The sequence below is a fragment of the Pongo pygmaeus genome, chromosome 8 (assembly GCF_028885625.2).
Source record: "Pongo pygmaeus isolate AG05252 chromosome 8, NHGRI_mPonPyg2-v2.0_pri, whole genome shotgun sequence".
In the NCBI taxonomy this organism is placed as follows: Eukaryota; Metazoa; Chordata; class Mammalia; order Primates; family Hominidae; genus Pongo; species Pongo pygmaeus.
Window position 1 is genome coordinate 108,775,277 of NC_072381.2, and position 27,535 is coordinate 108,802,811.

At 51.3% G+C, this 27,535-nt stretch overlaps 2 protein-coding genes across 3 annotated transcripts in view; one reads left to right on the top strand and one right to left on the bottom strand.

Annotated features, from left to right (window-relative positions):
* Positions 1 to 4,731: 4,731 nt before the first annotated feature.
* The window catches only part of CALHM3 (calcium homeostasis modulator 3), a 44,670-nt gene continuing 21,866 nt past the window's right edge, over positions 4,732 to 27,535 (bottom strand). The window contains exons 3-5 of the mRNA XM_054436538.1: positions 10,686 to 11,934; positions 8,219 to 8,474; positions 4,732 to 5,632 (exon numbers count right to left, since the gene is read on the bottom strand). Of these exons, the coding sequence (XP_054292513.1) occupies positions 5,141 to 5,632; positions 8,219 to 8,474; positions 10,686 to 11,470 (1,533 nt within the window). The 5' untranslated portion in view covers positions 11,471 to 11,934 and the 3' untranslated portion in view covers positions 4,732 to 5,140. The remainder of the gene's footprint in view (positions 5,633 to 8,218; positions 8,475 to 10,685; positions 11,935 to 27,535) is intronic.
* Positions 25,734 to 27,535, top strand: part of NEURL1 (neuralized E3 ubiquitin protein ligase 1) — a 97,745-nt gene continuing 95,943 nt past the window's right edge. The window contains exon 1 of one of the 2 annotated variants that reach the window (XM_054436533.1): positions 25,734 to 26,502. In XM_054436533.1, the coding sequence (XP_054292508.1) occupies positions 26,418 to 26,502 (85 nt within the window). In that variant the 5' untranslated portion in view covers positions 25,734 to 26,417. The remainder of the gene's footprint in view (positions 26,503 to 27,535) is intronic. The other variant, XM_054436536.2, reaches the window with a different exon arrangement.

Below are 27,535 nucleotides of genomic sequence, written 5' to 3' on the forward strand. Positions count from 1 at the left end.
GGGTGGGTTATTTAATATCTAGGGGCTCCCATTGTACCATAAAGGCTAAAAGTCCTCATCTGTTTTATTCACTACCATATGCCCCAATGCTTAGCACAGTGTGCCTAGTACATAAAGGATGCTCAGTTAATAAGTGTGAATGAAGGAATACATGAACAAGTGAATGAAGAAAAGAAGTGACTCTTGGACCAAGATAAATTTGTAGGGAGGCAAGAATTCAGACATAAAAGGGAGACAGCACTCACCTGTACAGTTCGGCGAGGAGATAAGACAGTACACTTCTGAGATGGCACAGCTCTGTGAGATGAGTGGGGGGCGAAATGCCTGTACAAAGCTCACTGCCATGGCAGCTGCCACCAGATCACCTCCCACTGGCCTCCTCTAGACCCTCAGGGACCTCTCCCCATCCCACATGTCTCAGCCTCCCCCATCAGAGCCAGTCAGCACAGGCAGGGAGAAGTCATTTCATGTGGCTGCAAAGGGCTGGGCAGAGCTGAGCCCCAAACAGAGAACTCCCTCATTTTCTTCTTCTTTTTTATTTTTATTTTTTTGAGACAGAGTTTTGCTTTTGTTGTCCAGGCTGGAGGGCAATGGTGCGATCTTGGCTCACTGCAACCTCTGCCTCCTGGGTTTAAATGATTCTCCTGCATCAGCCTCCCAAGTAGCTGGGATTACAGGTGTGTGCCACCATACCTGGCTAATTTTGTATTTTTAATAGAGACAGTATTTTACTATATGTTGGCCAGGCTGGTCCCGATCACCTGACCTCAGGTGACCCACCCGCTTCGGCCTCCCAAAGTGCTGGGATTATAGACATGAGCCACCACATCCAGCCATCTTCTTTTTTTTTTTAGAGATGGGGTTTTGCCATCTTGCCCAGGTTGGTCTTGAACTCTGGGCTCCAGTGATCTGCCTGCCTTGTCCTCCCAACATGCTGGGATTACAGGCATGAGTCACCATGCCTGGCTAGACTCCCTCATTTTCAATGACAGCCTTGGAAATGGAAGCATGTTAGTGTGGACACGATTTCTCTGCTCCCATTGTAGTCTTTGGGTCCCAGTGCCCTTCCCCGTATGGGGATGCTGAAGGTCTCTCTTGTATCATCATCACAAATTGGGGCAGGTGCCCAGGGATTTATATGAATCATATAGAAACCTACCCATCTGCTTGGCCAGGACTACCTCCCTGGGTGAGCGGTCCCCTCCCCTGGGAAGTTGGCAATAACCGGTGACTTTCCCTCTGTCCTTCCCCTGCTTGGTTGCTCAGAAGCACCACTAGATTTGTTGGTTCTCCTTCCTCTGTCTAAGAATTCTCTCCTCCCTGGCCTGCCTCTGGACTCTGCCTCTGTGATTAACCCTTTCTCTCCCTTGTTGCCTCCTCTTCCCACTCCAAAACTTTAAAAGTCTTAGTCCTTCCTCATCTCACACAAGCCCCTCTTCTCGATGGCCCTATCCATTTTCGCAGCTTCAGCATCCTCTCCACATGGGTGAACCCCAAATATCATCACTCTTCCTGACCTTGCTACCAAGCACTTGTCTCTCATTCCCAATTGCCAGCAGGATAAAATCAAAGTCCTGAGCTAAATCCTCAAGTCTCCTGCCATCTTCCCCTCCTCTTGCAAACCTAGCTGAGATGGGGACTGCAGCTGCCCAGGCAGCATGAGGGTGGGGACTGGAACAGCCAATGCCCATGCCTCCAGTACATTCCTGCCTTGTCTGGCTTGCCACTGTGTCTCCCGAAGAAGGTCCACATACAGGACACGGTGAGGGGTTTGAAACCACATTGGGGACAGAAGAGGATGAAAGATACCTTTGAAAGCTGTCAAGGACAGAGGATCAAGAGAATGTATTCCCAGGTACCGAGCTCAGGGAACGTGGCTTGATGGGACTCCTGGGCCCTCTGGCCAAGGTCTTTTGCTTTTGCCGGGCTGGACTGCATGCCTCTCCACTTGGCTCTTTGTTCACTTGTTTTCTCTCTCTCTCCACTTCCAGACTCGAAGCTCCATTAAGACAGGACTATCTGTCTTGCTCTCTGGCCACTCTAGTCATTCAGTGAGTATCTGCTGAATAAATAAATAGAACATGCTCTGCCCCTTGACCAACTTTATGCCTTTGTTCCTTTTTCTTTCTTTTTTTTTTTTTGAGACGGAGTCTTGCTCTGTCACCAGGCTGTTGCAGTGGCGTGATCTCGGCTCACTGCAACCTCCGCCTTCTGGGTTCAAGTGATTCTCCTGCCTCAGCCTCTGGAGTAGCTGGGATTACAGACGTGCTCCACCACACCCAGCTAAGCTTTGTATTTTTAGTAGAGACGGGGTTTCACCATGTTGGCCAGGATGGTCTTTATCTCTTGACCTCGTGATCCGCCCACCTCAGCCTCACGAAGTGCTGGGATTACAGGCATAAGCCACTGCGCCCAGCCTATGCCTTTGTTCTTATTTCTTCCCTTGAGATGCTCTGCACCCTCCCTCCATCTTTCTTTCCACATGTCAAAATCCTTCCCATCCTTAAGACCCATTCAAATGGCACCTTCATCGTGAAGCCTTCCCTCACCCCCAACCCCCGCCCCGCTGAGAGCCTCCTTCTCCCTGCTAACTCCCCGTGGCACCTGGTTTGCCTTTATTAGATCACTTACACCTTATGCTTTGGATTCTCATAATTTCTGTACCCACCTCTGTCCCCCTAATAAAGCGCCAAGATGTAGACTTTGCTCTCCTCTGGGCCTCTGCCCCTTGCTGATGACTCCCTTTCTCCCCAATCCCTGCCCCGCAGACGTCCTGCTATGGCCTCCATCAGCACAGATGTTGGCCACAGACAGCATACCCGGTTCGCCCCATGCTTTTCTACTTCCTCAGCACAAGGAAGCACAGCTCCTTGAGGGCAGGGGCAGGTCATCGGTGTATTCTCTCTTCCCTATTCCCTGGCACAGTGCTTTCTATGCAGTAGGTGCTCTATAAGTGCTCAGTATAGGAAGGTAAGAGGATCGATTGCAGTCGGCGACTTTTTACTCCAGATGCTGCTTCCCTGGAGCCCAAAGCAGCCTCCCTGAGCCTCCTTTCCCCAGGCTGGGACCTCACTCATGCAGACTGGACTGCCGCCAAGGTCTCCCTCCTTCCTCCTCACCCTATCACTGCTAAAGCTTTGCCTAAACCAGGTCCCAACCCAGCGCTATTTCAGACATTTGCATGGCCTGACCACAACCATTAGGTGGGGGGAGGCTGAGCTGCAGGGATTTTCTGGTCTCACAAGGTCTCTTGTCAAGAGCCCAGGAGCACAAAAGTTGCCTGATGAAGGGGGGCAGGCTCCAGGGTGGGGGGCATCCAGGGGCCCCCGTACTTCCTGGGGTGCTGAGGAAGTAGAAAAGCATGGGGTGAACCTGGGTCTGCTTCCTGTGGCCACCATCTGTGCTGATGGAGGCGACCGCAGGGTGTCTGGGGGTGGGGGTAGGGAGTGGGGGCTGGATGAGTCATCAGGGAGGGGCAGAGGCCCAGAGGAGAGCAAAGGCTAAATCTTCCCCAAACCCTTCCTGTTCGGGCTGCCAGAGATGGAGTGGCAGTTTTGTTTTTTTGTTTTTTGACACAGAGTTTTGCCCTTGTTGCCCAGGCTGGAGTGCAGTGGTACGATCTCGGCTCACTGCAACCTCTGCCTCCTGGGTTCAACCTATTCTCCCGCCTCAGTCTCCTGAGTAGCTGGCATTACAGGTGCCCACCACCATGCCCAGCTAATTTTTATATTTTTAGTAGAGACAGGATTTCACCATATTGGCCAGGCTGATCTCAAACTCCTGACCTCAGGTGATCTACCTGCCTCGGCCTCCCAAAGTGTAGGATTACAGGCATGAGCCACTGAACCTGGCCTGGAGTGGCAGTTTTTCCAGCAGAACTAACACTGGCATTTCAGGGTTTTTTGTCTCTGAGCTAGACCCCACACTCCTACTTTGCTCTGAGGAAATCCTCACCAGGGTGCCAACCTCTTGCTAAGGGCAGCAGTAGATACCCCTGGGAATGTCTAGGGGAGGGGGTCATCTTAGGAAGGGAACTTGCTGAGCCCAGGGCTCAGGCTAGCGGTGAGGCAGGTGGTGCGTGGAAGGTGAGGGAGGAGCGTCTGCCCCCGCTGCAGGAGAGCAGAAGGCTGAGAGGAACTGCGTCTTGAAGGAGGAACCCAGGCAGGGCTGCTCGGCTTTGGTTGGCCAGAATTGGTGGGGCCTGGGAAGGTAGGAGCTGGGAGAGTCAGCCCCTTGACATTCAAACACAGAAATATCCCCTCAACAGGAAAATATAAAAGTAGTCATCTGTAGCAGCCAGCAAGAGGCACTAACTAGTGGTTTCAAGAGGAACTCAACTAGCAGAGCTTGCTTAGAACTTGCTATGAGAACCTTGGTATAAGCTGCTAGAAACCCCAGAGAATTAAAGACACAAGCCCGGGCATGGTGGCTCACGCCTGTATATCCCAGCACTTTGGGAGGTTGAGGCGGGTGGATCACCTGAAGTCAGGAGTTTGAGACCAGCCTGACCAACATGGTGAAACCCTGTCTCTACTAAAAATACAAAAATTAGCCGGGTGCGCATGCCTGTAGTCCCAGCTACTCGGGAGACTGAGGCAGGAGAATCGCTTGAACCGAGGAAGCAGAGGTTGCAGTGAGCCGAGATCGCGCCATTGCACTCCAGCCTGGGCGACAGAGCAAAACTTCGTCTAAAAAAAAAACAAAAACGAAAGACAATTACACAAATGAAATTATCGAGGCAGCAGACTAAGGTCATTATTATTATTTAGAATTGACATCTAGAACCCAGAACCCATGGCAGATCTATTTAGATTCTTGCTACTCAAAGTTTGGTTCACTGACCAAAAGCACATCAGCCTCCAGGAACTTGTTTAAAATGCAGAATCTCAGACTCGGTCCTGGCTACACTGTCTGAACCTGTATTTAATAAGGCCCTCAGTGAACCGAGTCTACATTAAAGTTTGTGAAGCACACTGAAGGCCACACCCAGAAACTAGGCAGAGATTGGGCTACTTTAAAAAGGAGGCTAACAAGAGTTAGGGTGCCTGCCGTGGGGTCCCCACGGCCTGGAAAGGCTCCAGACCTTTGTCAGCGCGGCATTTCACCTGTGAACACTGCCTCTTCAAGCCTGGCCAGGACCCTACACGTCGGTGTATTGGGACAGCCTCGTGCTCAGTGCCAAGGTAGGGGTGCGGTGGCTAAGGCCACCCCCGCAGAGCCCGGGGGATGCAGCAAGGTCCAGCGGCGGCTTGCTGGAGTACCAGGTGCTTAGGAGGCGGTCCACCTGCTCCCGGCTGGAGATTGCGCGCAGGTGGGCCTTCCCACTTCCACTGTCCAGGCCTTCTGGGGGCTCAGGCACTGCGGGGGGCTCGAGGCTCCTGGCTGCATTGTCCCGGCGCAGCCCCCGCGCCTGCAGCTCACTGTGCATGCTGGCGAAGAAGTGCAGCACGCAGCGGTGCGCGAAGTCCCGCGCATGCTCACAGCAGGTCTCGTCGAAGAGCTTCTGCTCCAGGTCCACGTAGTTGCTCCAGTATCTGCGCTGCAGGAAGACTGTCTGGTCGAAGCAGGGTCTCAGGCAGCGGGCCAGGAAGGCCGCGATGATCAGCAGCAGGGTGACGCTCCAGCCGATGGCCTGCAAAGTAAGGAGGCCCGAGGTTAGGTGTGAGTGGGGCCTAATCCTATACATATGTATTTATGAATACTTATGTGAATATTGCATATTTAATTTCATCATGTCTACATAATAATATTCTTCATTTTCCAGTGGATTCAAATACTCCTTAGAGAATTTAACTGCAGTATACCACTCCAAACATCATAATTCATTAATCAGAGTATTGAATGAAATGGGACCAAATAAAATAAATTGAGAAGAATGAACACAAAGAAAATTGTGTGATCATCAGATTACATGTCCTCTTTTGTATCCCTGTGTCCTTGTAAATTGAATTAACTCTTAGAGCATCTGCTACTTGGGGAACTATCCTGTATAGTGTGGCAAAGGTATTCCAAAGTCCCTCCTTTTACATTTCCCATCCATCCTTCCTCAAATCTATCCACTTTCCTATTCAGTCATCCGTCCTGCCAACCATCCTTCATCCATTCATCTATCCTCCCTTCCATTCATTCTCTCATCCTTGCATCTAGCCACCCATTCAACCATCTCTCCACCTATCCAATCGTCCATCCTCTTGTCTTACTGTAAATCCGTCATCTTCCCATCCAGTCAAGCTCCTAACTATCCTTCCATCTGTCCATCATCTATCCATCTCTTCTCCCATTCATTCATGCTCTCATATGCTCCTCCTTCCTTCCCTTGATCCATCTACTCATCCACGCCCCCATCCAACCATCCATCATCCATCCTCTCATCTTTTTATTTATTTATTTTTATTTTTTGAGATGGAGTCTTGCTCTGTTGCCCAGGCTGGAGTGCAATGGCGTGATTCAGCTCACTGGAACCTCCCCCTCCTGGGTTCAAGCCATTCTCCTCCCTCAGCCTCCCGAGTAGCTGGGATTACAGACGTGCACCACCATGCCCAACAAATTTTTGTATTTTTAGTAGAGACAAGGTTTCACCATGTTGACCAGGCTGGTCTCAAACTCCTGACCTCATGTGATCCACCCGCCTCGGCCTCCCAAAGTGCTGGGATTACAGGTGTGAGCCACCACGCCCGGCCCCCCTCATCTTTTTATCCAGTCCTTTGTCATCCTTGTGTGTCCTTATCTGTCTGTCTTCCCATCTAGGCATCCACTGTACTATAGTTAGTGGGAGGCACTGTGCTAAGGACTAGGGACTCAGTCATTGCTCTCACAGAGCTCATACCTTAGTGGAGGAAATAGATGATTAAATAGGCGATGACTGGGTACTTGTCATAGAGAGGGAGTCCAGAGGAGGGACACCCAACCTGACTTTGAGGGCCAAGACTGAAGGCTGAATGACAGTGACACACAATATGAACAGGGGACAGTGTTCCCAGCCAGGAATGAGGACAAACTGAAGTAGTTCTCTAAAGCTGGGGCCCACACCTGGCAGACTCCTCTCCCTCCTCTCTACCTTCCAAAGCCATAGTCTCTTTAAGGCCCAACTTGAGACGTGATGCAATTGTGTGGACCCGGAGCAGGGAAGTCATGTCTCTAAACCACAGGGACATATTTGAATCCTTATCATTTACAGAAGTGATTTCCACGATTTATAAAGCTCTCTCATTTGGCATCTCACAGGACTTCCCCCACATCACCAAATTTAAGGTGAGTATTTTATACATGAGAGCAGAAAACCAACCAACTTGCTAAACTTTACATGACTGATAATTTACAGCTGAGTCAGGATTCAAACCTCAGTCTCACTGCAAATTCCATGCTCTTTCCACCGAACTAGGGAAAGCCTAGAGTGTTGAAGCTTGCAGGAGCCATCAAGATGGAGGAGCTCAAGCTCCCCTGTATTTTGCATGATAAACTGAGGTCCAGAGGGGTAGTCCCATGGCCAAGGTCACAGTCTGAGCCAGAATCAAGTGCATCCTGCACCCGGGTCCTCCCTCCATCGCACCACTGGCCAGCCCATGAGCCTGTCAGACTCCCCAAGGGGCAGGGGCTGTGTCTTTATTGTCTATAACCCTAGTGGTGCTCCGTGTGTAGTGGGTTCACATAAATACTTTTTGGTGGACACAACTCAGTGCTGGGGCCCTAGGAGCAGTGGTGGTGGAATCTGGAGTCTAGGCTGGGGGTAGAGCTGGGGTTTGTCCCCCAGGATAATAGAGTTGGTGCCTTTTGGGAAGATCAGCATCTGGAGAGAGCCTATATTGTTGGAAGGTGGTTAAGAGGAATAATGACACTCCTTCCGATCCCTGCTCTGCCTCTTATAAGCTGTGTGACTTTGGCCTTATGAACTAAACTCTCAGAGCCTGCTTCCTCACCTGGAGAATGGGATGATAATGGTTGTTCCACAAAGTAAATGAAATAATACATATAAAATGCTCACTGCAGTGCCTGGCACATAAATGCTCAATAAGTGGAGATCAGTATTATTTCTCACGGGTGGGAAGAAAGTGCGCAGTGGGCGCGGGCAAGGCAGAGCAGTGGTCTCCAGTGCTTCCTGCCTCCTGGGAATGGGCTGAGCCCATCATCTGTCCCTCCTCACCACCCCCCCACTGCACTCCAGAACCAATGCGGGGGATTTGTGAGGGTACAAGGGCCGGGGGAGGATCACCCCTGTTACCTGTGACAGGCACCGCAGGTAGCGAGACACTGCCTTCCGAGCAGGGCTATCCCTGACCAGCTCATCCTCCTTGCAGGGAACCTTGGCCAAGAAGAGCTGTACCTGGCTGGGGGTCATGTTGGCAAAGTCCAGAAACTTCTCAGGGTCCACAGAGCTGCTGAAGGCACACACCAAGCACTTCCCATCAAGGAGGGCCAGCAGGATCCAGACCAGGGGGGCGGCCAGCGCCCTCTGCAGCACAGAGGAGCACATGTACCTGGGAGCAGAGGAAGGAGGGGGGTCACAGGCGGCAGCTGGAAGTCAGCTGCAGCAGGGGAGATGCAAGGATGGACTGTTGGGAAGTCCCAGGCTGGGTTACATCAGACTGCAGCTCCCAGTGTAGAGGTCTCAGCGACAGAGGCAGGGAGGAAGGAGGGCGGGGGCCGCTGGGATCCCCAGGACTGGAGCACTGAGGAGTTGGTATTCCTCTTGCCCTAGGCCTTGCAGCAGACACTGCTGGTGCCCTACCCATGCCAGAGGCATCTGTGGCTGCAGTGGCTGGTTCTGTTCACCTGGAGGGCCCGAGGGCCTCCTACCTCAAGCACCTGCATTGTTCTACCCCCGGGACTTTGGAGGATTTTTTGCTCCAGAGAGGGGTAGGCTGGAAGCACTGAAAAGTTAACCCCCAAATCAACCTTCAACCCCAGAGGGATGGGGCCTTGTGGATAAATATCCCAGCTTCTTAAATCCTCAGTGGGACAATTCTGAGATGTGTTCTATGCATGCCCTTGGGGGGTCCCTTGAAGGATTGAGCCCCCGTTGCCCACTCATTATCACATTCTTTCCAGAGCCTGCTTTTGGAGGAGAGCCTAAGCTAAGACAGCCCTGCCCAGTAACCCTCCAAAAGCAGCACCTCTAATACCCCTACCCACAAGGCATCCCAGGAGCCCACCCTCTGACTGGCCTCAGGCGCCTTTCCTGATCAACTCCGCCCCTGCCTGTAGTGACCTCGATTGGGTGTTGGCCACAGGACAGGAGCCCAGTAGAGCTGTGCCCACTGGACCCCAGAGGAAAACGCCAAAGACGCACCCAGTGCCTGTGACCCACCCTGCACAGCTGAATTGCAGGGAGATATAATCCCTGAGAACATGGAACAGAGGCTGCGGGTGCACCGGATGCAGATGTTGTTTCTGAATTGGATTGTACACAAAACATCCAATGGTGTGTGCCAGGCATGTGTGTGCGTGGCCTACCCAGTGTGAGCTGTAAATATGTTCTAGGCAGTGGTGGCTTTAGCATTTTCTTTTCTTTTTTTCTTTTTTTGTCTTTTTTGAGAGTCTTGCTCTGTCACACAGGCTGGAGTGCAGTGGCACGATCTTGGCTCACTGCAACCTTTGCCGCCCAGGTTCAAGCGATTCTCCTTCCTCAGCCTCCTGAGTAGCTGGGACCACAGGTGTCCACCACCACGCCCAGCTAATTTTTTGTATTTTTTAGTAGAGACGGGGTTTTGCCATGTTGGCCAGACTGGTCTCGAACTCCTGACCTCTGGTGATCTACTCGCCTTGACCTCCCAAAGTGCTGGGATTACACCCGTGAGCCACCGCGCCCGGCCCCCCCACCCAATCTCTGGCTCTTTATTCTCCCCCCAGGCTAGCCATAGAAACTAGAATCCATCTTCCCCAAGGTGGGTCATAGAAACCAGAACCCCTTTTCTCCAAAGCTGCCACCATAAAACCTAAAAATATGACTCTAACTTCCCCCGCGCCTTTCTGTCTAAAAACTGGCCATAAAGAAACGATCTGACCTACCTAGTTTCATTGTAGGTCATAAGACTCCCTTCTAGAGAGGGTCCTGCCCCGTGTCTGGGAGAAAGGAATGCTGTATAGAGAGGCCAAGAAGAACCTAGATGGCCTTGCTGAGTTTCCCCACTCTGTCTGTAACACTAGTTCATCCCTTTTTTTAATCCAATTCTATTTCTGCATGGCTATCCAGACCTTGTTGAACCTAAGCATAAAAATGAACCATTTCCCCAGTATCTTTAGGTCTTTATTCTGAAGGCTTCTGTGGCACATAAAACGGTAATCAAATAAATTTGTATGCCTTTTCTCTTATTAATCTGCCTTTTGTCAGTTGATTTTCAGCAGAACTTCAGAGGGCAAAGAGGAAGTTTTCCCGCAGCCGCTAGAGTGGCCTGGGTAATTGGGAATCCTGTGTCATTCCTATGTTTACAGCACTGGCCATGGAAAGGTGACAAATGATAGGAACAGAAATATGTTTCCAGAGTGGAAACTGGCAAGTGGCTCTCTGTGAGCTGATAATTCCTAGTTGGGGAAAGGAGAGGGCGCACCTAGCAGTACCTGTAGGGTGGGTGGAGAATCCCCTGATAATGAGGATGGTTGGGGTTTGGGGGTGCACTTGGCAGTGCCTGTGGGGTGGTTGGGGAGCCCCTGGCAAAGCCCATGGGTCACTGAGTGGTGTGGGACCGCACCTGATGATGCCTGGGTCCTTCCTCCGGTGCCCTGCGGGCCGGCGCCACTCCTCGACCATCACCACAGACTGCCGGTTGGCGAGGAGGCCGCAGAGAAACAGGGCGAGCGGGGGCGTGAGCAGCAGGCCCAGGCCGTAGAGCGCATTGTAGCGCGCCAGGCAGGGACAGTTGAAGTCAAAGGAAGAGTACAGCTTGACGGTGACCGCAGCCAGCAGCAGGCAGATGCCATTCATCACCGACTCCGAGCTTGACTGGAAGTGCTGGAAGAGCATGCGGAATTTATCCATGGCTCCAGCCTGGATGGGTGGGCAGCTGTCGGGTGGGCTCAGTGAGGCTCTGGCCACCTTCCTGGTGTCTGCTGCGCTGGAGATGAGCCTGGGATCTGCAAGAGGTTCTCTCTCTGCTTCCAAGGGCCTGAGGGACCAAGGAGGAAGCAGTGCCCAGGCCCCAGCCCAGGCTCCTGGGGTCCAGCAGGCACTTAAGGCAGGGACAGGCTCTCTCCACAAAGGCTCCCCTGCCCAGCCCGATGGTCCCCTGGTGCCACTCCCCTCCTCTCTGGGGGAATGAGTCACCCTCTGTGACCAGGCAGCCCAAAGCACCTCTAGGCAAATGGGCCCCGCCCTGTCACTCCATTCCTCCCCGCCCATTTCTCTTTGCTTTAGGGTCTGGATGCTCAGGCTTGACAGCTGTTGGAGCTTCCTTCGGGGGACAGGCAAATTCTGGGTGTGATGAGGCAAAGATGCTGATGGAGCCAAAGTATATTTTCTGGTCTTGATCAAAAGCATGACTTTGAACTTGTCTCAGAGGCGTAGTAAAACAACAGCAACAACAACAAAAAAATATGACGACTCAGCTCAGCCCAGGGAGATTTCATGTTGGCTTTCCGGCTAGGAGGAGCCAGAAGGGGCACCTATTCCTGACTGAAGGCTTCCTGGAAGAGGAGACCCTTGAGAGGAGTCTTCAACCATGTTTCAGCATTTGCCATGAAAGGGAAAGCGGAAGGGGATGGCCTCCCTGGGAGACGTGCTAACCATTGTGCATTAACCACTGGGTGCCCATGGGAGAGGCTGCTCAAGTGCCACGCCCACACCTGCATGGCTTTCCCCCCGCCCTTCTTCCGTGTGAGGGGCATGCATTTGAAATCACTGCTTCTTCTCCTAACTCTCCGACGTCACTAGGTCTCTCCTTGTGTCTCAGTTCCAGCCTCTCTGAAGGATGACAGCCCAGATGTTTGAGGGACCCCTGAAACCTGCAAAATGAATTTTGTAAAGGTCACTTAGCCCATATTTTAAGTCAGATCATCCCAAATAAGTCTTGCAAATTTCATGACAATCTGTGTGGTCTGTACTTCTGATGAAGACAGACAGAAACCTGGGTCTTACTTATTATTATTATTATTTTGAGATAGAGTCTTGTTCTGTCACCCAGGCTGGAGTGCAGGGGCACGATCTTGGTTCACTGCAGCCTCTGCCTCCCGGGTTCAAGTGATTCTCCTCCCTCAGCTTCCAAGTAGCTGGGATTACAGGCACCCACCACCACACCCAGCTAATTTTTGTATTTTTAATAGAGACAGGGGTTTCGCCATGTTGGTCAGGCTGGTCTCGAACTCCTGACCTCAGGTGATTCACCCGCCTTGGCCTTCCAAAGTGCTGGGATTACAGGCATGAGCCACTGAGCCCGGCCACTTAGTATTTTTATTTTCCATATTTGTATGTTACTCTGGGTCCTATGAGACAGATTTCCCTGTGTAAGGGAAATGAGGAGGCGTTGGAGAAGATGGGGAGAGCCACCAGCGGCCCTGCAAGTCTGACTCTGAGCGGAGGAGAGGGCGGGGCAGGGGTGAGAAACCCTTCAAGCCAGGAGGACAATCAAAACCACATCCTGAGGTGGGTACAGTCCCAGAGGGGCTGTTGGAGGTCACATACCCTGGCGGGGACAGAGCCAGGGAGGAAGCTGGAATCCTCCATCTGTGCCTTTCAGCCTTAGTCACCCACTGGGCTGCTGACCAGAAAAGGGGACTGTCCTGTCCCAAGGCCAGGCTTCGTGACCCTGAACCAGCAGGGCTGGTGCGGAGCAGGTTGGAGAGCTAACTGGGCTGGGAGGGTCGTGAGCACCCCTCAATCGCATTCTAGTCTCAGGGAGGGATAGAGTGTCCTAAGGGTCCCCAGCCACTCTAACCTTGAGAGTTCAGAAAACAATAGACAATGCTTCTGGAAGAACACTTTGAAGAAAACTGGGTCAAAGACTCCGGGCCAACCTTTTCACAGCTCCAGCCTCTGAGACATAAGACAGAACTACCAGGTCAGCCTGGGTCCCTGGAGCCCTGCAGGGCAACAGGTGCTGAGTGACTGCAGAGGGGCTGACCCTTGCTGGGTATTTATAGGAAATAATACTTCAGCAAAGAAACAGGCCAGAAAGAAGCCCACCACAAAAGGGATATTATTTGTCAAAGAGAGGAGATGGCTTACATTTTTTTTTTAAATCTCTATTTTCTGAATTGTCGGCTTTTATAATAGTAGACATAATAAATCATTATTATAATCATAATAATGATTTTTAACTATTTCCAGTAAAAATCATAAAACATTTTAATTGGAAAAACATAAAAAGATAAAAGGACAAGGCAAAAAGGAGAATCCCATTTTGTTGCCTGGAGCCTGGCCCTGCTGAACTAGTAGAGGGAGAACTAGAGGCAGCAATAAATGGAGAAAGTCTTCTTTTACTCACACATATGGAAAGATATTAAATTGCACATCTGGCTGGGCGTGGTGGCTCACGCCTGTAATCCCAGCACTTTAGGAAGCCGAGGCAGGCAGATCGCCTGAGCTCAGGAGTTTTGAGACCAGCCTGGCCAGCATGGCAAAACCCCATCTCTACTAAAAATACAAAAAATTAGTTGGGCATAGTGGTGCATGCCTGTAATCCCAGCTACTTGGGAGGCTGAGGCTTGAGAATTGCCTCTCTTGAGGCTGAGGCATGAGAATTGCTTGAACCCAGGAGGCAGAAGCTGCAGTGAGCCCAGATCATGCCACTGCTCTCCAGCCTGGGCGACAAAGAGAGACTAAAAAAAAATTACATTTTTCTTTTTAATAATGATTTAATCTTTTTTTTTTTTTTTTTAAAAAAAAACCAGTTGTAAATATGTGTTAATTTGCAATTGGAAGATCTTTATAGAATAAATCTTTGGTACTTTCTTCGTGTTATTTTGTTTTATTTTCAAATTGGAGTCTTCCAGATTTTTTTTTTTTTGATCTTTGCAAAGGAGTCTGGATATTATTTGAGAAACACTGGCTTCACCATTCTCGGAATTCCTGTTATTGAGAAGGCTGTTTAGGAATAGATGCCCTCTATTGGAGAAACTCATTGTATGTGATGTGTGAGAGATGTGTCTATGTACCTGTGTATGCATGTGTGTACACATGTATGTGTATGTGTGTAGTGCATGTGTACATATTTGGTGTGTGTATGCATGTGTGTTTTCATAAATATGGGTGTGGCCGTCTTCCTACTTTGTATATGGTGAGTATGCCCTCCCCTAACGGTTCTTTCTTTTCTTTTTCCTTCACAGGGAAGGCATTGAACGTGCGTCCCACTTCTCAGGACTCGGAGACTATTGTTCTGTGTGTCTATCAGAGTGTGGTGCCCTTTCTGTCTCTCGGTGGCCTGATTCTCTGCTTCCCTGAGGACACAGGCTTTTGAGGGGTCCTGGCAGACCTGCGGAAAGCAATGTGGCACTTCTGTGGGCCCCATTCTGGTGACTCCACAGAGCCGTGTAGCCCTAAGGGCGGAGAGAGGCTGGAAATGAAATGGGGCCATCTAACAGATGGCACTGGAACAACTGGCTAGCCATTCGGGAGCAATCTCTACTTCATGCTTCATACCAAAATAATTTTCACATGGTTCAAAGATTCAACATAAAAATTAAAATCATAAAAATTCTACAGGAAAACGTACGCGAATTTATTCATAATCAGAGGCTAAGGAAGGCCTTTGTGAACAGACCCCAGAATTTAGTAGCTGTAGAGGAGAAGATGGACAAGTAAGAGTCATAAAAATTAGACGCTTCTATGGGCAAACATACCAATAAACAAAACAAAAATAACAAACTGAAAGAAGGGTATTTGCCACACAAAGGCCTCTTTTTCTTAATTTGCAGAAGGCTCATATAAATCAATACAAAAGACGAATAATCCTACAGAAAAATGGGTAAAGGATTTGAACAGGTTATTTGCAAGAAAAAAAAAAAGAGAGAAAAAAGTGACCAAACATCCTGAAAAAATTCTAATCTTCATTCATAATTAAATAAGAAATGAAACCACCAGTTGCCTTTAAAAATTGCCAAGTGGTTAGCAACTGAAAGATTGATACTTCCCAGTGTTGATGAGGCTTAAGGAAATAGCTATTTTCATACATCTATGGTTGGAGTACAAATGGGTAGGTTTTTCGTGGAACAGTTTGGCAATACATTTAAAGCAAAAATGTAAATACATACGTCCTTTGACTCAGTAATTACAAATTCTGAATTCATCCCATGGGTAGCTTTGCAGAAGGAGCCATGATAAACAAACAAGAATGTTCATTATAGCTCTTTTAATGACAAACTGGAAACAATCTAAATTTCATCAACAGGGGACTGTTTAAATAAAATATGACACAGCCATAAAATGGGATCCATGCAGCCATTAAAAGAATGAAGTAGGCCAGGTGTGGTGGCTCATGCCTGTAATCCCGTCATTTTGGGAGGCCAAGGTGGGCGGATCATCTGAGGTCAGAAGTTCGAGACCAGCCTAGCCAACATGGTGAAACCCTGTCTCTACTAAAAATACAAAAAAATTGGCTGGGCGCGGTGGCTCACGCCTGTAATCCCAGCACTTTGGGAGGCCAAGGCGTGCGGATCACGAGGTCAGGAGATCGAGACCATCCTGGCTAACATGGTGAAACCCCGTCTCTACTAAAAAATACAAAAAATTAGCCGGGCATGGTGGCGGGCGCCTGTAGTCCCAGCTACTCGGGAGGCTGAGGCAGGAGAATGGCGTGAACCCGGGAGGCGGAGTTTGCAGTGAGCCGAGATCACGCCACTGCACTCCAGCCTGGGCGACAGAGTGAGACTCCATCTCAAAAAAAAAAAAAAAAAAAAAAAAAAAATTTAGCTGGGTGTGGTGGTGTGTGCCTATAATCCCAGCTACTCAGGAGGCTGAGACAAGAAAATCACTTGAACCCAGGAGGCGGAGGTTGCAGTAAGCCGAGATCCCACCACTGCACTCCAGCCTGGGTGCAACAGAGCGAGACTCCATCTCAAATAATAATAATAATAATAATAATAAGATTAAAGTATTATTATTGACATAAAACAAAATAATCAGGTTTAAATCTTAACATTGTTTCTGACTGAGGAACAGAAAATGGAACTGTTTCCCTGGTTGATAATACTTTTTTTATTTTTTCTTTTTGAGACAGGGTCTTACTCTGTTGCCCAGGCTGGATGCAGTGGCACGATCATGGCTCACTGTAGCCTCAGCCTCCTGGGTTCAAGTTATCCTCCTTCCTCGGCCTCCCAAAGTGTTGGGATTGCAGGCGTGAGCCACGGTGCCCGACCATAATACATTTTTAACTCCTGTTTTTCTAAGAAGAGATAAATAAGCCTGAATTTTAGAATATTATTTTCTCTTCCCTCTCTTACATGACTAAGAAACTATAAACGTAGATTTTCTGCCCAAAAGGAAATGACATTTCCAGACCCTGAAGAGCGGGGCTGGTGCTCTGGCTAGGAGATCTTGCGACCATCGCATGTGACACTACATGTTGGGCCAAATGCAGAGACCTGGGGGCAAAGACAGGCAGGCTTCTTTGGGGGAAGAGGGCACCTGGATAGAGTTTCAGCTCTGGGGGTGTTCGGGTGCACAGAGGGCCAGGCTAGGAAGCACCTCTGTTGTTGACTACACACCCTCAAGCTCTGGCCATGTAGTGACAGATGTTCCCTAGGCATCTGCAGAGTGCTGGGGGCTGGGCTCACGCAGATGCCCATATTGGGTAACTGGACACAGCCAGAGGGGGCATCCCGGTGTGAGTAGGGGGACTCTGGAGGACTGTGACTCAGTTGAAGTTTGGGAAGCCTCGGCCTCAGTCCTGGGAGAGAGTCTCTGCAGGGAGCTTTGGCCTTCTGTCCTACGGTCACCATGACAGAGAGAGCTCCTCTGCTGCAGGAGACCCCATCTCAGGATGAAAGGTGAAAAGTGGCCTCAGTGAAGGGCACATACTCAGAGGGGAACATCTCAGTGATTGAAGAGGGGGCCAGTTTCCTCAACGATCTATTTTCTTTACCATGAAGTAGCTAATGGAAACTATAAGGGTATATGTTTTCCCAGCAAAACTCTTTTCATTTTGAAAGAGGAAAAGAGCAATCCGTAAACATTTATTTATTTATTTATTTATTTATTTATTTATTTATTTATTTATTTTTGTTTTGAGACAGGGTCTCACTCGCCTAGGCTGGAGTGCAGTGGCATGATCACTGCTCATTGCAGTCTCAACCTCCCCAGGCTCAGGTGATCCTCCCACCTCAGCCTCCTGAGTAGCTGGGTCTACAGGTGCACACCACCACGCCGGGCTAATTTTTGTTTCTTTGGTAAAAATGAGTTCTCACTATGTTGCCCAGGCTGGTCTTGAACTCCTGGGCTCAAGCGATCCGCCCACCTCAGCCTCCCAAAGTTCTGAGATTACAGGCATAAGCCACCACACCTGGCCTCATAAACTTTTTTTTTTTTTAGACGGAGTTTCACTCTTGTTACCCAGGCTGGAGTGCAATGGCACAATCTCGGCTCACTGCAACCTCCACCTCCTGGGTTCAAGCGATTCTCTTGCTTCAGCCTCCCGAGTAGCTGGGATGCACCACCCAGCTACTTGGTGGCATGCGCCACCATGCCTCACTAATTTTGTATTTTTGGTAGAGATGGGGTTTCTCCATGTTGGTCAGGCTGATCTCGAACTCCCAACCTCAGGTGATCCACCCACCTAGGCCTCCCAAAGTGCTGGGATTACAGGTGTGAGCCACCGCGCCTGGCTCTGGTAAACATTTTTAAGGTGTTTTGAATGGCTTGAGGGCTCCCCAAAAACGTTTGTCAGAGACAAAGGGGATTCCAATGGAGTTGTAGTGTCACCTAGTGGTGGCTGGAGGGAGGAATTGGGGTGAGAGGAAGGGAGAGGCGGGACACACAGCAGGTCTGCTCTTTCGGCTGAGAGAAAACCTTCCACCAGCTATTGTCCCTGGGAAGAGAGCTGCCCTTGGGTGTGCCTCTGGGACTGCTCTGGGGAAGGGTGCGTGAAAGGGAGATGTCACACTGCCAGCAGCAATTGGAGAAAAGTCTGCTCCCTGTCCTGGGTCTCACGCTAAAGGCATTTGGTGTGATTTAAGGCTGCTGGCTTCTTGGAGAGATGCCTCCTAACTCCTATTTGTCTTTCAACTTTGGCCATGAAGGAGTGTTACATTTTTATGTGGTCATATTTATCATACTTTTCCTTTATGATTCTCTGGTCTTTGTAACATTCTTAGAAGGGCCACCCTGCCAAGTAAAGGCCACTTAAAACATCTGTGAGAGAAAAGAGGATGCTGGGGGTACTGCAGCCATTTCGAGCATCTTTCTTTGATCTTATTGTTTTTTTACTCTGTTTTGTGTTCATCAGTAGCTGTGTGCTCCCTGGCTAACTTCCAGAAACCTGAGCTGAAGCCACCAGGCATCTTAGGTGTCCTCAAGCAGAAGGGGGCTGGTTCAGGAGCTCAGTGAGGAGGCCTCCTTTGCCACAGGTGTTTCCCTCAGGCTGGGGACGCGAAGGAATTCCACCCTGGTACAGGCACAGTATCATGGGAATCAGGACTCAGGCTGTCCTAGGGCTGTGACTCCATGCCTCCCCCATCAGCTCCTAGACTACTGACAGCCTCCACAAGCCTCGGGATTTTTATTTGTAAAATAGGAATAATAATAGTAATAATAACAAGAACAAAAATAGTACCTATCTCACAGGGTTGTTTCCAGACTTAAATGAACTAATGCATCTGAAGTGCTTAGACCAAGGCCTGGGCCATATGAGTAAGTGCTTCATAAATGTCACCTGTCACAATTATCTGAGCAAGTGGCCCTGGGATAGATCAACTGATGCTGGACTTTGAAGTCAGTACACAAGTTTCTCAGATGGAGGCACACTGTCCTCTTTCCGACATGGGGCATTTTCTTTTTTTTTCCCTTTTTTTTTTGAGATGGAGTCTTGCTGTGTTGCCCAGTCTGGAGTGCAGTGGTGGGGGTCTCAGCTCACTGCAACCTCCACCTCCGGGGTTCAAGTGATTCTCTTGCCTCAGCCTCCCGAGTAGCTGGGACTACAGGCATGAACCACCACGCCTGGCTAATTTTTCATATTTTTAGTAGAGATGGGGTTTCGCCATGTTGGCAAGGCTGGTCTCAAACTCCTGACCTCAGGTGATCCGCCCACCTCGGCCTCCCAAAGTGCTGGAATTATAGGCGTGAGTCACTGTGCCCGGCCAACATTGGGCATTTTCCTTTCTGCTTCGTGGAGGAACCTCCTTCCGTCCTTTCAGATACAGTCTTGGGAGTGCTTGACCTCAGGTCTGGATTTTTTCCATGGGTGCTATGGGTACTTAAGCCTATGAACTTTTAAAGCATCTGCTTGAGACCAGAAAAAAACATTACTGTCCTCAAGTTATGAAAGGAAAACTTCAAACCAAAATTAATAAATGTTCACTTAAATGCCTTTGTTGTATCAATGTCATTAACTGCTAAATGTAGTACTCATAAACATTTCATTATATTTGAAGACAAACATAGGTTTTTTCTCACTTGGCAAGACATCCAGCACACGCATGATTGCTTAGAAATAAAACCAGTTGTAAATTCAGTGAGTCCCTTGTCATCCAGTGATTCCAAAAGCCAAATTTGTAAAAATCCTTTCAAAATGTTTACTGCAAGAAAATTATGTTTAATGTGGAATGTGGTATATTTTAGTACATTTGGCCTGATGGGGTTGGGCTCCAAAATAAGAGTTTGGGGGTCTATGAAGACCTCACAATTGATCCTGCATTCAGGGGCCACCTCCCAGAGGGCAAGTTTGTCTGTGGGGCAGAGGAAGGGGCTGGGATTCATCCCTGCTACCTCCGTGCACAGTCACCTCTTCCAGTAAGTTAGCCCTGCTTGTGTGGCAGCCAGCACTGGCCTGGTCCCCATGGGGTGTCCAGCTTTCCCCTGAGAAAGCCTGTAGGCCTTCTTTAAACACCGTCTTTACAACTAGAACACGTGACCATGTGGAGCAGTTTCCCAACGTGTAATCAATAAATGACCTGTATCAGACTCTGTTCAATCTAAGTCTCTCAGGGTGAGGTCTGGGAGTCTGCATTTTAGTAACTTTCTCCCCCTCTCCCCAAGGCCTCGTAGATGATTCAGATGCACGTTTAAGTTTGAGAATTATTAGTCTAGAGTTTGTGCGCACCCCAGGAGGGCAAGATGATCCCTTTTTCAATATCATTAGTCTATTTAGTCTATGTTTCATAATATACACAATATGAATACAGTAGTGTATTTTTGGAAATTATAAATAAAGAAATATACATATATTGGTGTACACACTTTAAAAATTTATTACTGCTAGGGGTGTGTGATCAAAAAAGTTTGGAGCTCAGAGCAACCTGCCCAGCCCAGCTATGCGGTCAGACCTGCTGTATGTTCAGCTCTGAACCTGGGCCTGGGAGGTGGGGAACCGGGACTGGAGTGCACAAAAAGCAGAGGACAGGCTGCCCCACAGTGCTAGCAAGGAAACTGCACCTCATCAGCACCAGGGATACAGGTAGTGCTCAATAAATGGTCACTGGGCAATGAGTGAAGCTGAATCCCCAAAATACCTGGGAATAAGATGGCATAGGGCCCATTCCATGCTAAAATGGGCAGCACAGACTTCTAACCTTCAGAGGGAGGTCCTGACAGGTTAATCCATCCATCTCTTTATTCATTCATTTATTTAATAACTAGTTATTGAGTATGCACTAAGAATCAGGCACAGGCACTCAGAGATCTACCCCTCCAACTTGTCCAGCCACCCCCTGAAGTTCAGACAGGACACCACCCTCTCCCCCCACAGCTTTTCTGATAGCCTGATTAACTACGGGCTGGTGGCTGGGTGGACGTGGTGGCACATGCCTATAATCCCAGTGCTTTGGGTGGCCTAGTCCGGACCTAAAGCCAGGAGTTCAAGACCAGCCTGAGCAAGAAACTGAGATCTCATCTCTTACAAAACATAAATAAATAAAAAATTAGTCTGGCGTGGTGGCACGTGCCTGTAGTCCCAGCTACTCAAGAGATTGAGGTGGGAGCATCGTTTGAGCCCAGGAGATCGAGGTTGCAGTGAGCTATGATCATGCCACTGCATTCCAGCCTGGGTGACAGAGTGAGACCCTCAACTCTAAATACCAAAACCAGGCGGAGTGCAGTGGCTCACGCCTGTAATCCCAGCACTTTGGGAGGCCGAGGCGGGCAGATCAATTGAGGTCAGGAGTTCAAGACCAGCCTGGCCAACATGGCAAAATCCTGTCTCTTCTAAAATACAAAAAATTAGCTGACCGTGATGGCACACACCTGTAATCCCAGCTACTCAGGAGGCTGAGGCACGAGAAGTGCTTGAACCCAGGAGGGGAGGTTGCAGTGAGCTGAGATCATGCCACTGCACTCCAGCCTGGGTGATAGAGTTAGACTCTGTCTCAAACAAACAACAAACAAATAAACAAAACCCAAACAAAACAAAACAAAACAATGGGCTGGGACTTGGGGAATGGGAGGGTGCTACTTGTCGTAGCCAGGGATAGTTGTGGCTGTTTCCCATTTTAAGGTTAGTTTCTCTGCATGGAGGGAGGTGTCATGCCATTGACTAGGGTGGTCTCAATTCAGGGGAGTCCAGCTTGGCCTAGAGGCACCTCACTTTTGTCTGCCTGAGGAAAGGTCATCCCTCTGGTTGGTTTCGAACTCAGCATCCAGAGGCTCAGGGAAGGGAGTAGACTCTCAGTCAAATAAGCTACTATTTTATCAACACGGTAACTCTTCAAGACTTGAATAGATCTGGAAGCTATGGAGAGAGAGAAAGAGGAAGGGAGGTAGAGAGAGGCGAACCAGGCAGGAGCGGACAGCCAGGGTGGGAAGAACAGAGGCTGCAAGGAGAGAAAGTGACCAGAGTGGGAAGAAGCAGAGAAGGAAGGGCAGGGGGAAAGACGAGAGGGGGTGGGAAGCGGGTAGAGAGTGAAAGAAACCAGCAAGGGCCAGGTGCGGTGGCTCACTCCTGTAATCCCAGCACTTTGGGAGGCTGAGGTGGGCGGATCACTTGAGGTCAGGAGTTAGGGACCAGCCTGGCCAAACAAGGTGAAACCCCATCTCAATTAAAAATACAAAAATTGGCTGGGCGCGGTGGCTCACACCTGTAATCCCAGCACTTTGGGAGGCCGAGGCAGGTGGATCACGAGGTCAGGAGATAGAGACCATCCTGGCTAACACGGTGAAACCCTGTCTCTACTAAATATGCAAAAAATTAGCCAGGCGTAGTGGCAGGCACCTGTATTCCCAGCTACTCAGGAGGCTGAGGCAGGAGAATGGCGTGGAGCTTGCAGTGAGCCGAGATCACGCCACTGCACTCCAGCCTGGGTGACACAGCGAGACTCCGTCTCAAAAAAAAAAAAAAAAAAAAAAAGAAAAAAAAAATTAGCTGGACATGGTGGTGCGTGCCTGTAGTCCCAGCTACTCGGGAAGCTGAGGTTGGAGAATTGCTTGAACCTGGAAGGTGGAGGTTGCAAGATTGCAGTGAGCTGAGATCGTACCACTGCACTCCCACTGGGCAAAACTCTATAAAAAAAAAGAGAGAGAGAGAGAAATCAGCAAGAAGAGAGCAACAGGGAAGGATGGGAAGGTGGGAGTGGAGCTGCTGTTGAAGGAAGCTTCCCCAGGTCCCTGCCCGGGGCCTCCCTCTCCTGCATGTGTGTGTGTGCACTCACAACACCTACACATGCACATACAAGGACACAGGTGTTCGCGAGAGTGCACACGTGTGCACTGACACCCACCCCCTCAGGCACGGCCCGCAGAATCTGCACTGCCGGGTGTGTGGGTGTTGCCACGGTGACTGGTGCTGGAGCATCACCTTGTGGGTATTAATAGCTTCCCCTGAAGCCATCAAAACAGTGACTTCATCAGCCCCAGTCTCCCTGGCAGTTTCCTTCTTCCTCTTCCCTTCCAGGATGGGTCTGGGAAGGGTTCTCTGGATCAGAGCCACCGCCCAGGCACCCCACCCCCACCAGCTGCCTTGGGGAAGGATGGCAGGAAGGCCTCTGAGTTCTGCCCAAGGTCTGGGGGTAAGGAGACTGCTGGCCTTCTTTGACCCTCTGAGCTGGGTCCACCCTAAGTCCCTGCCAGGGAAGAGTTGCTGGGGCACAGGACTCCTCAGAAGGGCCACGCTCAACTTCTCTGAGTACTATGCAGCCACACCAACCTCCTCTAGGTCCCTTCCTGGCCAGAGACCTAGTTGACTCTAACAGTGGTGTCCCCTCTTCCAGTACAGAGCTCCCTGAAGTACTAGGGTGAAGGTAGAGAGGGGCCTAGGGCGTGAAATATAAGAGGCCCTCATTCCCAGGCTCGCGCCAAGTGCAAGGTTGGTATCTGCATGACCTTGAGAGTTGGCGCCTTCTTCAGTTTTGCGCCAGGGATGCCTTGGCTACCTCATCCTGTCCCAGCCCTGTTGATACTCCGATCAGCTCCTCAACCCTCAGTTCCCTGCCTTTGTCCCTGACGCCTCTCACCTTCCTTTGGGACTCCCTGGGATCACGCTGCCCTGAGTTGCAGAACCTGGGCTGCCTCTGGACTCGGGTGAGCGTCCACCTCTGGCCCTCACTTCCCTCCTTCCCTTTGACTTCTTCCTCTCTCCCCTGCTTTGCCCATAGCCCCAGGTCTAGGCCATGTGGGGCCTGTGACATCCCTTTGTCAGGCGCGGTGGCTCATGCCCGTAATCCCAGTACTTTGGGAGTCCGAGGCAGGTGGATCACCTGAGGTCAGGAGTTCGAGACATCCCCGCTGTGCTCCACCTTTGGGGCCTCATCCCCTCCCCCATTGCCCTGCCCACACCAGGCTTCCCCGGAGCCACCGTCTGTAAATCCTAGCTAGGCCCTTGTACTTCAGACACACTCCAGCAGAACGAGTCTCAACTATGCAAAGTCCTCATATTTGTTCTAACTTGTGAAAGGCCTGATTCTAGTGGCCACTCACAGTGACTTCGTTCCGGCAGATTTCAGGGGGAATATGTGTGTGTGCTTGTATAGGTGTGAGTGTGTGAAATAGTGTAGCGGTGTGTTAGCACATGTGTGAGTGTGTTGCCATTAAGAGCCTGTGGATTTCTGATGCATGAGTCATTAGCTGGGAGTGAGCCTTGGGAAGATACTGCCCATAAATAAGACAGCCATCCCTGACCTGCTGTGGCCATCTGCAGCTGCCTGCACACGTGATCCTGGGCATCCGGGAGGCTGGAGGCCGGGGTCGGGCTGTCTTTCCCTGCAGATTCCAGAGAGACAGCGGCTGTCACAGATATTTCTAGCTTGCCTGGAGTCCCAGACATTTAAAGGTAGAATGCCTGGAATGGGGATGGAGAGAGGAGAGCAGGAGAGGAAAATAAAGGGTGGCTCAGGAGGCTCTGCCCCCAAGGATCTCAGTGGAGCCTCCTGGCCCACAGTGGGAAGCATGCATCCCACAATTATTTTCTGAGAATCTGTCACGTGCCAGGCATTCCCCCAGTGGGTAAGGACACCCTGGTGAACATGACTGACCTGTGCTCTCCCCTCACAGAGCTTATGTTCCAGCAGGGAGGCAGAAGATAAACGAGGAAAGGCTACTTGTAAACAAATTCCATCTAAAAGCTATGAGGAAAATAAAATGGAATATTGTGGAAAGTGACTGAGAGTGGAGGGGGTCCTTTAGTTGGGACAGTCAGGCAATGTCAGGACACGAATTTTGCCTAGATAATGAGGAGCCGCCAAATGGAGACTCCGGGGAAGAACCTTCTATTATAGAAAAGGATAGATGAGATGTCCCCCTGCCCGCCCATGTCTTCACTGGACTCTGGATCAGAGTTGCTGAAGCCAGAGCAGGGAGCTAGAGATGACTAAGAGGAGCAGGAAGTCTGATTCCCTGGGGGGAACCTTGGAACATCTTCCATCCCTGATAGACCAGGAGAGATGCCCCAGGTCCAGGAAGGAGAAGAATGACTTCCGTTTCGCTTCCTGCAGGCTTCTTGGTGCAGTGTTGAGCTACAGGAAGGCACTAGCCACACAAGCAGGGCACTTGCTGAAACCCCCTTCCTCCAGGAAGCCTTCTTTGACTGCCATAGGCTGCAGAAGCTCCTCTCCCCCACCTTGTTATAGCAGACAGAACCACTCAGTTCCGAGCTGGTGGTCTTCTGATAATCTGTCCGGGAGATCTGTTCCCTCAGCTTGGCCAGAGCTCCAGGCTTGTGAGTCTGGTCCGCGGGCATTCAAAGGCTCTCAGTGGCATCTGTGCATCAGTGAGACTGCCCGGGATTCCTGCTCTGAACCCTTGCCCTAGTGCCCCTACTCTGGCTGAGAACGGAGGGTCAAGTGCCGGGGTCCTAATCTTAATTACTTTATCTAAGCATCCGCTCACTCATTTACATGTTTCCCTGGGCTCTCCACTATGCGCCAGGCCCGGTACCTGGAGCTAGGGAAACCGAACATTAGCGCTGGCTCGCCCGCCCCCGCGTCCGGGGAGCTCGGCGTTCTCGCGGCCCTGCTCCCGTTGTTTTCAAGTGCAAGTTCCATGGTTCCGTGCTGGGAATAAGGCCAGCCCCGGGGGCCTTACTCCCAGGGCCTTACTCCCAGGGGGCCTTACTCCCAGGTAAGACATACTCGCCTGACGTCTTACCCTGACCCGCGCCGCCGGGAGCTTGCGGCTACGGGAACGCGGCGCGCCCCGGGGCCACATCTGGCCTAGCGGGCGCGCGCGTGTCACTAAGACGCTCATTCACCGGCGCAGCTGTCACCATAACAACCGAAGCGAGGGAATCCTGGCTACTGCCGGGGCGGGGAGCGGGGGCGGCGGTCGCAGGAGGGACCCGGCGCGGGCGGGACCGCGGCGGTCGGGGGACACCAGCCGCGTCGGAGCGCCCAGCACGCCCCGCGCTCCGCCGAGCCCCGCTCCATGCAGACCCGCGGGCGGGAGGGAGCCACGCACATCGCCGCCGCGGCCGTCCCCAAGGGGCGGTGACCGAGCCTGCCTCGGAGCCGCCGAACGCCCACGCCGGGGACCCTGACTCTATGGCCCCGGGGGAGCGCGCCGGAGCCGCCGCGCCGCCCACCCCCAGCCGGAACCCGAGCGTCCGGGGGAGCAAGCGGGGAGCCCCGGGCGTCCCCGGCCCCGGCCCAGGGCCCTGCTTGTGGCCCCCGCTCCCGCCACGGGGCATGGGAGGCAGGTAGCCCCGCTCGCGCCAGGACACCCGTGGCAGGCGGGACTCGCCAAGGACCGCGAAGTCCAGAGAAAGGAAGCAGAGGAGAGGCCAGCCCGCCCCCGGCCGCAGCCCCAGCAGCGCCCTCCCCCGCCGGCGCGCACCCGCGCGCGCACACTCGCACACCGCACCTCAGCTCCTGCCGGGCCTCGCCCCCACCCGCGAGCGCCGAACCCCCTGGGGCCGGATGCCATGGGTAACAACTTCTCCAGTATCCCCTCGCTGCCCCGAGGAAACCCGAGTCGCGCGCCGCGGGGCCACCCCCAGAACCTCAAAGGTAGGCTCCCGGCCCGGCGCTGCTGGAGGACTGGGGCGCAGGTGGAGGGCCAGGGAGGTGTGGTTGGGGAGGGCGGGCAGACGCCACCTGTTGTGCGTGTCTGGAGGCCGGAGATGCGCCTCTGGTCGTGGAGTGGGCTGGGGGTGGAGGGCAGCCGGCGATGACGGTGATGGAGGATGGCGTCCCGCGGGGTCTGCGCAGTTCTGTCTGCTGGCACTGGGAACATTACTGGAGTCCCCTCAGGCCATGGTGTTAGGCGAGCCTGAAGAGGTGGGAAAGGATGTTTGCCAGGTCGATAGGGGAGTAGGGAGTGAGGAGGGAAGCTTGAGTCGTCCGTCTCCAGGGAGGCACCTCGGTGGGTCTCCTTTCCATCGGCCCTAGGGCTGGAGAGACCAGGCTGGGAGCACTAGTTGCATTTCCAAAGGGAGGGTTTTAAAAATTCAGGATAGGATTACAGCAGTCTGGAAGAAAGGGTCAGAGCTGCTGGTTCCTGGGGTCCTTTGCAGCCGTTGGGTTTTTGCATCCATTGAATTAGTTTGATTTCCGGTTTTCCCAAAGACCAGATATCCAGTCAGAGCTCTAGAAAACAGGGTCTTGGAGCCTTGAAACAGAGGGACATTTACCAGGAATGTCTTTGCTTTCCACCTCCCCATATCCACTCAGCACCCTCAGGGTGGCCCTAGGCCCAGTCTCCCCGTTTGGAGCCTGCCATTCCTGTCTTGGATCTTCCAATGCTGTCTCTGACCTTTGGAAGACACTACTGGGTCCTCCCGGGCCCTCAGACCCTACTAAATTCCTTCCGGAAGGTGCTTTTCTGTCACCTCAGAACCAGTGGCACTTGTCCTGGGCATGATGGCTAAAAGCCAGGAAGGGAAGCCCTTGGGCTTTCACAAAGAATACCCCACTTCCTAAGCTCCTCAGGTTATGAGAAGGATAACAATAGTGCCCTTTAACACAAGGCATCGAACTTTCTCAAACACATTTTCAGTGAGCATGCACACTGCTTAGGGTAGTCAGCAGAACAGAGCTAATC